Below are 13,843 nucleotides of genomic sequence, written 5' to 3' on the forward strand. Positions count from 1 at the left end.
AAAGAATCAAAAAACACATTTTTGAAAATAATTTCATTCTCATATATACCAGTAGAGTAGCATAGAGATATACATTCTTAAAAACAGCAAACTACAACACTTTCATTATATATGTAATACAAAATATTTATTTCAAAAGAACGAAAATATGTGAAAAGAAGAAAAAAGTCATAAAAGTATTTTTAATCAAAAATAATGGGAAACATATTTCTACCAAACTCACAAAGAAATTTCACCAATTCCTATGTAAATTCAGGTACGAGTATATAAAATGTATCATGATTTGTTGGGTTAATGTATGGTTTTATCCTATACTGAATATCCAATACCAAATATGGTTATGTTATTAGAATAATGCTAAATACGGTTATGTTCAACCCATACTAAATATGGTGTGTTATCATAAGCATATCAAATATAGTGTTCTTCAACCATTACACCAAGTATAGCCAACTTTCTTCAGTCCATATCAAATATGATTATTTTGAATTCAACAAATTTGTTTCTTTTGAACTATAATTTCATCCATGGCTAAACAAGATTACATCTTTCAACACAGAATCTGTAAACCAGTATTTGATTCTAGACCATTTATCATATTCTTACAAATCACATGCATGTAAAATTGACATTCAGCATTTGTTTTTGTTTTTATCTAAACATCTTATACTTTGTTATTTTGTCAACAGGTTTGACCCCCAGTCGCCATGGTCATACATATCTCTGATTTTGCCAGTAACCAGGAACATTTTGTTGTATAGTTTTAACTGACATTTCCTGGCTTGAATTATGAATGTCAGGAATGTGTGCCATCAACAGCATATATTTCAAATAAACAGTTTTGAAGATGACCGGATAGTTTTAATAATATTTTACTTTTTATTAACACTGGATAAGTTTAAGCATATCAATGCTGGTCTTTCTAAAGGTCCAGTGAACTCCACCCCTCGTGGATTCAGTATTAACTACAGTATGTCCAAAATTTGTCAGAATTTCACTTTTATCACTCATTTCTTTCTAGTTGACTTTGAAGTTTTCTTGGGGCTCTTAGCACTCCCTGCACTTTTACTTTTCTTAGCCTTGGTTGGTTTGGCATATTTAGCCTCTAGACTAGCAAAGAAATCATCAGCTTGTTGTTGCCTTGAGTTTTGTTTGTGTTTGATCATGGCCATCAAGGAATCTTCACTTCCAGGATTTCCAAGTCCTAGTTCCTGAGCAAGTTCCTCTGCTTCAGCAGCTTCCTTCTCTGCCTGCAAAAACATGGACGTGAGAAATATAACCATTATATCATTTTTTTCACAAGTAATGTTTCCAGGGTAACTTTTAAATAATTTGACGATTAAAGGCCAGGGTCTCGATCCCAGGTTCTTGCATTAGTGCAATCTTATCAGTAGAGCCATAAGTAATTAGATATTCTGTTGTTCTGGACAAACTTTTTCTATAGCTTCATAGACTACTGAACACCATATCAGTAATAATGTCAACCAAATCTAAGGTGGTAGTGTATTAGACCAATGGAAATTAATAGAAAATTATAACAACAACAATAACAACAACAATAATAACAACAACAACTTTATTACACTACTACACCTTCAGCGGATACATGTAACTGTAACAGTATGGTAAAAAACAACAATAAGAATGCTAACAACAATTCTGCTGTTAACAGTCACAATGCAAGAACTTTGAAAATTGAAATTAGAAAATCATAGCTGAAACAGTTCACTTAGCAAAACCTGACTACCAAGTGTAGAAGTTAAATTCAATTTCAAGCCCAACACTGTACATGTCAAGTAGGTAACTCTGTTTATTGTGTGTATTTTCATTTCATGTTTTTAAAGACATGTCAGGGCAGACATTGGCTGGAAAGTCACCAACTGTACAAATTTGCATATGCAAGGTCACAATTGTGTGGCCAACATCATGATGTCAGTGACCCCTGTACATACACTGGTAACTTATAGCAACTGTTACGAAACATTTTTTCTTCATTCTTTACAAAAAAGTGTATTATCTTTTTTTGACATTGTAGTTGTACATCATTACATTCAATTAACAGTCTGGTGGGAAGTTGTATTTTCAGCATAATTTTACGACTAATTAGTAATTAGTAAACTGATAATTTGATGATCGACAAGTTCTCTGTACATCTAAAGCACTTCTATTTAAATTACGAAACATTGCAGATGTGAGATGTTCACTACAAAATGTATTGACCATTTTTCATTACTACCTTTGCATAATAAGCAAAAAATATTTTGCCTTGGAAAACAATTTGTCTCATTAGGCCTGAAAAAATAGTTTGATTCCGGTTACCTGACCCCATCTAGTTTTTCACTGCCGACCCTCATTTTTTTTTGGGACATATTTGAGAAAAAAAATATGATAAAACCGCAAAAATTGTGAAGTCTCGTGAGAAATAGTGGATGAGGAAACAGACATCAACTTAAAAAGACAATATAAAACTGTTCTTCCAATCTGTAATGGCTGTACATCTGATGAGAAGAAACCAATAACACAGAGACCACATGGAAAACAATGGAAAACATAACTGCCTGAACTAGACACTCACACACTAAAAAAAAATCTACCAACCCCACCTATTCTAAAATGAACATAATCGAAACCACACAATTTTTTTAGGCCTTACTGCAATATAATTTTAACACCTTTATGTGTCGTAAAAATAATCAGTTCATTTCTTGGTCGACACTATCACATGACTTCCATGTGCTACACATGCTTTTCTATCGGCACACATGGGAATAAGTTGACTGTCTTGTTCTAATTCTATTTCGACCATCTAGCATGATGCAGCAAAATGCTATTACACGAACTGAGAATCAGACACCCTAACTAATAAGCTACAATATCCAGCAATTTTTTTAAATTTTAATCAGTACACACAGACAATTTGCTATGCCTTCACGATTATTCCACCTTTCAGTGATCAGTTGTTAATTTGAACAATTTCCCAACGGGACACCCTAAAGTAACAGCCCTACCAAATATCTACTCAACCTCATTACCTGAGATGGAATTTTCCTCCCTAGGCACAATCATTTGATTTCTTGATTGACACCATCATGTCCAGCCTTAACTAGCTGTAATGCATTACTTTAGGTTCACATGAGCTGTAATGCATTACTTTACATGAGAAAAAGGCGACTTTCTTGTTCTATTTCGAAAATCAGGAAAGACAAAGTCTCATCTTTAAGCATTTTAAATAACCTTACTGTTCAGCACCTTTGCACATACAATGTAAACTGTGTACTGGATTCCAATGCTCTACAAATGTTTTTGACTGACTGATTGATTGATTGACCAATTGATTGACCCTCTAGCATGGGGTAAACTGCTATTGCAGGTACTGAGAATCTACCCTAGCAGTTATTGACAAAGTTATTTACACACACCCCCATCCCAAATACAGACACTTTGCCTCGTCTATGACATTAATGAACCTCAGTCATGCTTCAGTCATTGTAAAAAGAAATGACAGAATAAAAGAACAAATGTTCACCTTGACTTTTCTTGCTTTCCTCTTGCCTTTACTCTCATTGGTAAATGCATCAAATGCAGGTAGCTGTTTGGTCTTTATGCAACGTTTTAGAATTTTACGAAATCTGGGTTCATCTTCCTCCGTACAACACAAGACGTTTTCCATAATGACCTCCATGTCACCTTCATACTCCATGTATGCTTCCTGTAAATCTTTCAGTTCTTCATCAGAACCTGAATAGTTATAATGGACAATGAATATTATTGCATTTGTAGGGTGCATGAATACTACTGCAGTGCAACACTGAAAATGTTATTGCATACCTGTATAGAAATGAACACTATTGTTCCATATACAAGAAATCACGCAAATAACACTACAGTATAGTATTTTTTGCGAAATTTGCTGTTTTGGATAGACACATGTAATAACATCTGGACCAGGTGATGAGATTGTGCCCAGGGATGCATGAATATCAGTTTGGGTATGTGTATCATGGGATATTTGCAGTTGTTCTTGCTACATTTGTGAAAGTATGGCCATGGAGAACACCACACACACTTTTGCAAATACTAAAGAATATATATACTACATTGTAGTTGTACCACACTTGTACACACACACACACACACACACACACATACATCACATGATGAACTTCTGTCTGTCATATTATGACTTTGAACTTTAGATACAAGAACAATTATATGTAAAGCAGCATAAGCTAGGTTTGTAAGTTTTTACACTTACCGTAGATGGTTTACAAAATATTTTTGACTGATCTCGTGTAATGTTTACATCAATGAATGACTTCAAAGGCATTAAAAATCACAATCTGGTATTGTTTTCATAACTCAACGTTTAGCAATGCCATTGTCAACAACTAGTATGTATGCTACACGTAAACTACACCATTGACTTATTGTTATATTCCGCCTAAATATTAAATTCCAGGTTTGATGTTCACTCATAGCAAGTGAAGGTTAAGAGTGTTTCAGTGAGAGACGATAGACCTGTTGCTGGTTTCCAAGATGCATTGGGTTTGCATGCACTACTCAGGTGGATGGTTGTCACCTGACAGTACCCTGTGTTCACCTGTAAAATCACTATCTGTCATTGATGGCATTTAGTCTTTGTTCTATAAAATCATTCATAATCTAAGAAGCCAACATGTCTTTCCATCATTTCCTGATGAAAATGTTATTTCAAAAAAGACTACGGTAACCGTAAATGTAACAACATATGTGACTCTAACACAATGCATCTTGGAACCGGAAAATCGACTAGTACATGATATGTCATACAAGATCAATACACAAACTTCATTCATTTGTTTATGTGGCAGGGATCTGGTATCAATGCAATTGCTGAACTTTATTTCCGTGCTTCTAACCAAAGTCTGAAAATTTCATACCTTCAATGATAAAAGGTACTGTATTTACAACTGAGATGCTAGGTTTATTAAAATTTACTTCTAATTTGATACATAGTGTTGGGTTTCTGGTCAGTATTTTCATGTGTTTACCATGTTTTTACATTGTATCCGTTTCAGTGGTGTGGCCACTACAATTTCCACCATGGTTTACATAATATATCAATGTGTTGATGGCGAACTTGTAAAATGTTTGTTTAGAGGGATGGTGAGGTTTTTTTGCCTAAATAAACAGAGTTCATTTTAATATTGAGCTTGTCTGACATTGTGCAATTGTCCTGGTGTAGAATACTACAAGTGTACAGTAGATATAACCCCCAAAATTGTATACACAGTTTACATCCCTTTATGTAATTGACAATATAAAACAGCCTTGTGGACTAGGTTGAAATAAAACATTTCTTTTCATCATGGTCACGTAACTGTTCACCATGTATGAAAGGTTACTATGGAAATCAGGAAGAAAGGTTATCATATACCATTCTCACAATGATATACACAGCAAATCATGTCAATTTCCTGTATAAATTTGTGTATGTATGTATGTATGTATGTATGTATGTATGTATGTATGTATGTATGTATGTGTATGTGCATGTGTGTATGTGCATGTGTGTGTATGTATGTATGTATGTATGTATGTGTATGTGTGTGTGTGTGTGTGTGTGTGTGTGTGTGTGTGTGTGTGTGTGCGTGCTTGTGTGTGTGTGTCTCAAGCTAATAAACAATCCTCTGGTATGACTTCATTTACATTTTTGGAGGAGGGGAAGGGGAGGGGGAAGTGAGTTACATTTAATTATCTAAAAGACTTAAACAAATACTCCCTAGGGAGAAAAAGGATAACGTTTGTCAAACACAAAACAAGTCACATGACAACAGACTTGAATGATAACTACAGTAATGATGGAAGCATATGTGGTGTCTGTGTTTGTTCCAACTTCAAATACTTCTTTTTGGTGAAAGTGCAAACAGTAGTAAATCAAGTAAATTTTTTTATTTATCACAAATAAATGAAATAATTGTTTGGGGGGGGGGGGATAGTTTTGAGGTGTTACAACAAGTAAAGAGAAACACAGACTATAACATGATCCATGAGGTGAGATACCCTGAAATTACACAATATAACATAGAGGGCGCCCCACTACCATATGCCACAAGTGAGCATAGAGGGCAGTCTTCAAGATGATGGTGCATAATCGATAAGAAACTAAAAATCTACCTTTATACTTCTCTTCAAATTCTTTAATATCCTTTACTGATATCTTATGGTAAAGAATTCTCCAATATGCTTCCCAATCACGATCCTGGTCAATATCCAATTCATCGTCCACTTCACCTGGAACGTTAAGGATAAAGATCATCAGTGTAGATTGTATCATTGGACACTTACAAATTATTCCCTATATTGTTTTCCATTCAGTCAAAGAAATTATGAGTGACCTTGGGTACCTTGTCATTTGAGTCCACACTCATACCCAGTGTATGTATTTCCTAAAGTACAGCCAGTCCTCGAATGATAGCCAAATTTTGTTGTTGTGAGTCAAAATGAGAAAAACTGGCATTTCTTGTGAGTCACCACATAGTAAGAGATAGGGAAACACCAATTTTTGGTGTGTCACTAGAAATTGTGTGCATCAGTGGTGTGTCAAATTGGGTTAGAGGGCACACTGCTCATACCAAAGATGAGAAGTAGGCACTTATTTTCACAGAAAAAGCTTGTTTGGTAATTCAGCGAAAATACACAATAGACGCATAACAGGTAACAAGTATGAAACATTTATGGCTGCCACTCCTGTTAACCCTTTTTCTAAACATTGCTTGATTAAAGGAGAGCTGGCCACCCATGTGGTAGACTGTCGACAGTCACTCGTGCCTATTTTCCTACGTTTCACCAAAACTTAAGTCGTCGTTGCGCTCCAATCCGGCACAACACTACTATAATCACATACTGATATCGAGGGCCAAAGGCTTGATATCAGTATGCGATTATAGTAGTATTGTGATGGATTGGAGCGCGGCAACAACTTAAGTTTAGATAAAACGAAGGAAAAAAAGGCACAAGCAACTGTCGACAGTCTACCCATGTGGTTGTTGTTAGCATCTCCTAATCTTGAATACTGAATAGTACCGGTACTATTAGTTTCAGTGTGAGTAACAAACAAACCCCAGTCTGATCATGTTTTGTCCAAAATTGTATATACATGTACCATGTATAATATCAACTTTCTGTCACAACACATCCCCAAGACATTCACACATACCAAATTTATTACCAAAATCACCAGCTGCTCATTGTTGCCATGGATTTTCAGATGAATTGCTGTGTTCACTTTACGCATTCAAGTTTGACAATAACCTCCGTGAAGTTAGGGGACATTTATGCCTGTGAATTGCCTTTGAAAACGAGTGTACACAATGACAACTCTTTCATTCTACCATGCTATAATGTAGTGCAAATCTGGATGTAAATGCACAAAGCCCAAAGAGACATAATTAACATTAATCGTCAGAAATGTAGTATCACACTTATTGTTATTTCTAAGTTTTAAAGTGCATATACTCACATTACATTGTACTAGAAAAAGGTTATGTACATACCTGACTCGTCATACAAAGCCCTATTACTAGCATCAGACAGGATGGAATAAACTTGGCCTAGTACTTGAAACTTTGCAGTTGCACTTTCCTTCTCTGTGATGCTGACACGATCTGGATGTACTCGTAATGACATACGATGATAGCCACGCTTCACTGCAAAAGATGTAAGCATTAATCAGTTTACAGATGCAGCAAAATTGACCTAATCATATGTGTGTCTTGACAGTGTTCAAGTCACCTAATTCATTTAACAACCATGTGTTGAACAACTGGTCAAAGTGAAATGCAATCCTACTTCATCTGTACATTAAAATATGTAAATTGTAAATTATCATATGAATATACAATTTAGGACAGATCTATCCATTAGAAAGGTGAAGACCATTATCGAATATCAGGAGTGTCATTTCCTACTTTCCTGCCATCGCTGATGCATTTATCACTGACACAAGACAACATATTTTAAGGGCCATTCTCGCAAACCAGAGCTGCTATTTCTTCTGCTACACTTCTCTCTGGACAGCATGTTTTGGATGGTGTCGTAAAAGAGGCCATAGTTTGCAATGGCATAAGGGCATCTTTAGTCATTTGTATTATATACCTGTTACTGTAATGGTTTTTCCTGATGTTATGTGGATTATTTGTTTTTCGAATAGTAGCTACACTATAGTATACAGTGCAGTATTTCATTTTTCTCTATGCTTCATTTGTTTTACACTGTACGAACACCATATTATCATAATTTTTTTTGTGAAAGATAAGGCTGTCTCTTGTATCTAGTACCATACTACTGGAATCTGACTAGTAAGTGACTGAAGCAACCAGTTTGCCATAACACTAGAGGCCAGTTTAAAACTTACTAGTATTATGGTAACACCAATTCACTAGTTTAGTGTGTTGATACACAAAGACACACTATTTATCTTAATAACATATATATATTGAACACATATTGCCTGGCCATGAGGGCTATAGCACCCGTTTATTACACCCGAGGGACTGTGAGTTACCAGAATCACATGCTATTTCCCGAGGCCAAAGAAATAGCATGTGATTCTGGTAACTCACAGTCACGAGGGGGTAATGAACGGGTGCTATAGCCCGAATATAGGCCAGGCAAAATGTGTTTTATAATATACCTCATGCTGTGAACTCGCAGTGGCAGACGACATCCTCAGAAGCTGCCATTTTGACCTGCTGTGAACTCTCGGGTCACGTGACCATGTAATAGTTGATGGAACTATTTCCCGAGGGAAATAGTCATTCTATTTTCCTATCACGTGACTGATTCTAGCGAATCATGGCACAGCATTATCACTAGGTATATTATAAATATATATATGACCAGATAATGGGTATATGATAGATGTTTTGGAGACATCAACAGATCCAGTTATAACTGCTATCTTCAAGCTTGTTCTAGTTTATTATTGTTTGTGGGAAAACAACGAGTTTTTAAAGATGACTGTATTTCAGTTTGGTATCTGGTAGCAACAACAATTGTTTGTAGTATCTTTTTCCATAGGGTTTGTGCTGGTGAATCCCTCAAATTTCCTTGGTTTTATCTCAGGTTTTATTGATCTCTGTTGTACTATAAGGTAGGTGTCTGGGTGGCTACCCAACAACAGTATAATGCTACTTCACCCATCTCTGATTACTCAGGTCAAAGTTTCCTAAGACTAGTACAAATCATCATGCTAAAAACTTGCTTGCACATTATATGTGTACTTGGTAATTATCACAACTTGACCCTGTGTGGGCACACCTGAAAGACACTGGACCCAGTTTTCAATGTAACAGTCACACTGAGTAAAACAATTTCTCACTGGCTAAAGCCTGTAACAAATATTTATCAACGTTATCCGATGTACCAACACCCCTAATCCTAATGTCACAGTCTCCTTCATTTTATGGTTACACAACCCATGCACCATACACTTGGTTCAATGTCTTTCTTGCTCTCCCCTTGAAGTACATATGATGTACTGTACTTACGTTCATTTTGACTAGCTTCTTTCTTCACTCCAAGAACCTCGTATAGATTCCTACAACCAAAGACGTCCTCGCATTTATCTAGGAGTCCTGGCATATTTGTATACTGTTTCAACTTGGTTTAGGGAACCTACACAAATAGTGAATCGCCGGGATTAGACTTAACGAATAATAGTAAATTCACATTTGAAATTATGCAACTCAGCACAAGACAGACAGAAAGTGTCGACGCAGCTGTTTTCAAAATGGCGCGCAAATACAGCATGACTTGTGGGTCATTCCACATATACTCAAGGAGTGTTCGATGGGGAGGGGTTACACTCCTCTAAGGTGACCATTCACCATGAAGTAAAACCTCTAATACACCATTCACCAGTATCTCCAGATATCAATTTACATTCGCCAAACTAAATATTAATGCAATCCACACATACCATTTTGTCAGTGTATGGGTTGGAATGTAGACCAAAGACGTCTTTGAGAGACGTGTACACATATAGACTGGCATGATGGACTGGTCTCCTGTCCTATGTCGCCGTTGGCTGCGCTGTCGATTAACATTAATACGGTGATAGCGGTGTGCAGTCTAGCATTTGAACCTGCTCGACGAATTTGTCCCACATTTACTTGTGAATATTCTATTCCAGGATGGTGATATTCTAGTCTAGGATGATCCTAATACAAAATAATGACGTTATGATTTACGATATTCAAAAATGCTGTTACCGGTGACTGTTTCGGCTCTCTTTAATATCCGAAACAGTCACCGGTAACAACATTTTTTTGAATATCCGATAATAATAATATTTTTCCGTATTTTATTCTAATGCGAACGAAAACTTTAGCATATTCTTTACAAGCATAGACCAAAGAGCGAACGGTTCACAAAATGTCTATGACCGCGCGCATGCAACGATTGGATGCTGAAATAAGTGATGTTCCTTTTAATCTTGATATTCATATTTATTTTGTTGAAAAGTTGATCAACGTTTAAAATTCAAGCATGGCCAAAATAATGGTCAATATTTTCAATGGGCAAAATAATGGCCAAAATATTTCCAGTGACCTAAATATTGGCCATTATTTTGATCAATTTTCCAATGATCAAAACAATGGGCATTATTATTGCAATGGCCAAAATAATGGCCAATGTTTTTCCAGTGGCCATTGCAAAAATAATGCCCATCATTTTGACCAACGTTGAATTTGATCAATTTCAACAAAATAAAGAATATAAAGGTGAAGTAATATTTCAGCAATAAACCACCCCTGGGGATGGTACACCAAGAGGTTTTGACCAGTGAACGAAATACAAAAAAATGTATTGAATTCAACAGTCAAAACCAACTGTATGGTTTTATTTGCCCCCCCCCTAAATAATTTGCATAACAATAGAACAGGCTCAAGACATCTGATCAGTAAGCGTATCAATATTGTGAACGTCTGCCGTGTGTCGCGTCGTGCAGTGATACTGGTACTCTAGCACAAGAACCCAGACAAATATCAATTTTGATTAATGGTAAGTCTGTCAGTGTAATATTTTCCACTTGCTTCATTTTTATGGCGGTACACGTACCTGTTTCCACTCCCAAGTCGAGAACCGTGTATGCCTTGACCTTAGTATATACTTGTAGTTCAATCTTTATTACGATACGCACACTATACCAGAGTGTGGTATGGTACAAATTTTGAAAAAAACAAAAATGAAATATGAAAGGTTCACAATTGATAAAATGTTTACAATAAACTTGCTGCGTGAAGCTACTGGAGAGTCAGCACATATCATTTTTTTAAAAGAAAAATACAAAGCAAGATAAAGATAATTGTGTTTCATAGCAGGCGATAACTTGTACAAATACGCAATTGCTCGGCTACTTTTGAAATTTCTTTCATAATTTTCCATAAACTACTCTGTCTCGTTGAGAAAATCTTCCTCTGACAATTCGCAGAGTTCAACAGTACTGTAGACTACTAGATACAACGTTCGGCTCGGAGCAGACGACAAACCTGAACTCAAAGTAGTATTTGTAAACATCAAAACTTGGACGCGTGCCAACTGTTTATTCATTATCGCTCATGACATGGTGAGACGTAATAATTTGATGTCTAGACCAGTCACATCTCTCGATTCGTGCCATCAGTATTCTGGTATATTATAATATTTGACATGCAAAATTATGCCATTATGATATCTAATCATTTAAACTTATTGTAATTCAAAACTTAATAAAATTGTAGAGTGCAATATTTTACTAATAATCAGTAGTCAGTTTTGAACACAGTAATGGAATGGAAATAAAAAGTCACAACATCGTAATCTAATCGGCAGAATACCCACTATTTAATAACCGGTTTTTCCGAATAACGATAATAATACTACTTAAATAATATTATACAGGAAAAATGTAATATGGCATGACGATGGCATTACCAACACGAAATCATGTCTTTAAACTGCTTCACATGGTAAATAAAGTAACGAACAGAATGACATATAAGATCAAAATACAGTTTGTGGAATTAGCGTTCGTGTAAATCAAGCATCATTGAACTACGCCTCTGGATTATCTGTCCCTATAGTGATGGCCGAGGGTTCAGTTGAGTCAGCAAACACCGATGCTATATGGCAGCATTATCAATGTCATCCCAAATGTTTTGAAAACAATGACAATATAACAGTTGGTAGATTAAATATGTAGTACATGTTTTGTCTACCACTGTCTAATGTAATATTGATCGCAGTAAGGAAAACTGAAGAATGAACACGACCGAAATTGTCGATTCTATCAACTTCATCAATATATGAAAGAAATACATAAACAGATTTTAAATATAATCTCATATAATCTTTTTTTTTATTACGATTACTGTAAAGCCCAGATTCGCGAAGTTGTGATGTTTTAGTGAAAGTAAATGTATGTAACCTGGACATTGACTTAGGATTGACCCAAACGCAAAACATCTGTACGTTGTATGTAAATCAGTGAAGGTTTACTTTGTATGCAAATTAGTTGGTAGTGAATTATCATGGTATAGTACTACCAGATGGCTGAGTTGTTTACGTTAAATGCAAATTAGGCAAACAGAGAATTGACATGTTCGATTAACGTACGACTGTTTCGTAGACGTAGGAGACAAGACCTCGCACAGTTACAGCGCAGGGATATGATGTGGATATTTTAGCTTTATGGATTGCAAAACATTTTAATCCTGAACTCGCCCTACATGTGTAATTATCCCTCAGTCTGAAGTTTCTTTCTTTTCATTTCATTTCATTTCATTCATTTCTTCCTATCACCAGTAACATGTGTCGGAGCACCCAGTTTGCACACTGTGGGATTTGGGCATGTCCTCGTGATAATATTTACAGCTGCACTGTGTGCATGCACTGATACGTAACAGGTGGTTTTGTGGAGTGAGCCAAGTCTTGGTACTCAAAGAACGGACATTTTATCCGGACTGGAATTGAAGTGAAAGGTAATACGGTCTGAATGTGTTCCTATCCCTGGATTAAAGGAACCTCTGCGGAGTGGTATATGGTAATGGCCATTGCCTGACATCATAATGGTTTGGTTTCCACAGTACATTCATCATTATCATCTTCAAAAGTGAACTAGTAGAGTGAGTTGTGTGCACTCTTGGACAATATCAACTTTGAACTTTGACTGAAAATACTCGGACTTAACACTGTATTGTAAAATGAACATTTTTGTTGCAGTATGTGGTTCATCGCCATCATTGAATAGATCAGCAATCGTAAGTCAAGCAAGTTTATATGCTTCAAATTATATTGTAGGTGGAGTACTTGTAATTCACATTGTCTATGTGTGAACTCGATACTTTGACTTGAATACTGTGAGTTAGACTGTAATATGTTGTTATAGATTGTCATTACATGTGTGTGTGTGTGTGTGTGTGTGTGTGTGTGTGTGTGTGTGTGTGTGTGTGTGTGTGTGTGTGTGTGTGAAATTGTCAAATGGTTTCATCTGACATTTAATTCTTCTAATATTATTTGGGGTACAGTATTACTTGTTACTCATTGAAAATAATACATTGTGATTCCATCAGCTTTGATTCCTTAGAAGTCGTTACTGAAGTTTAAAGCACAGTTATTGAATATTGTTTTCAGAAGTGCATGTATGCAACAATATGTTTGATGTTTGTACTTTTTACAACTCCATGAGTAGAACTATAGTATTTTAAATTGAGGGTGGGCAAGGGTGTCACCCAGTACGATTTACAGAAAAATAAGTGTTGATTGATGGTAAGATGAGCAGTCAGTGTTTCCTTACACTTTTGACAAACTGTTTTGAATG

General features: G+C 35.8%; 1 protein-coding gene across 1 annotated transcript; it reads right to left on the bottom strand.

The window, feature by feature from the left end:
- Positions 1–286: 286 nt before the first annotated feature.
- On the bottom strand, positions 287–9,757 carry LOC144447598 (dnaJ homolog subfamily C member 9-like). Its single transcript, XM_078137674.1, has 5 exons — positions 9,531–9,757; positions 7,536–7,688; positions 6,157–6,273; positions 3,527–3,738; positions 287–1,250 (listed from the first exon to the last, which is right to left on the bottom strand). Exons 1-5 carry the CDS (start codon positions 9,622–9,624, stop codon positions 1,008–1,010), a joined length of 819 nt encoding a protein of 272 aa, XP_077993800.1. The 5' UTR covers positions 9,625–9,757; the 3' UTR covers positions 287–1,007.
- Positions 9,758–13,843: the final 4,086 nt, after the last annotated feature.

This window comes from Glandiceps talaboti, chromosome 16, assembly GCF_964340395.1.
Source record: "Glandiceps talaboti chromosome 16, keGlaTala1.1, whole genome shotgun sequence".
NCBI classification, from domain to species: domain Eukaryota; kingdom Metazoa; phylum Hemichordata; class Enteropneusta; family Spengelidae; genus Glandiceps; species Glandiceps talaboti.

What these genes read in the sequence shown, in the direction of transcription:
- LOC144447598 (XM_078137674.1), bottom strand. Translation starts at nt 9,624, where the DNA reads ATGCCAGGACTCCTAGATAAATGCGAGGACGTCTTTGGTTGTAGGAAT. An exon ending in AGAAGCTAGTCAAAATGAAC is followed by an intron (nt 7,689 to 9,530) that starts GTAAGTACAGTA and finishes CATCTTTTGCAG; the next exon opens with TGAAGCGTGGCTATCATCGT. An exon ending in GGAAAGCAAGAAAAGTCAAG is followed by an intron (nt 1,251 to 3,526) that starts GTGAACATTTGT and finishes ATGTTTTTGCAG; the next exon opens with GCAGAGAAGGAAGCTGCTGA.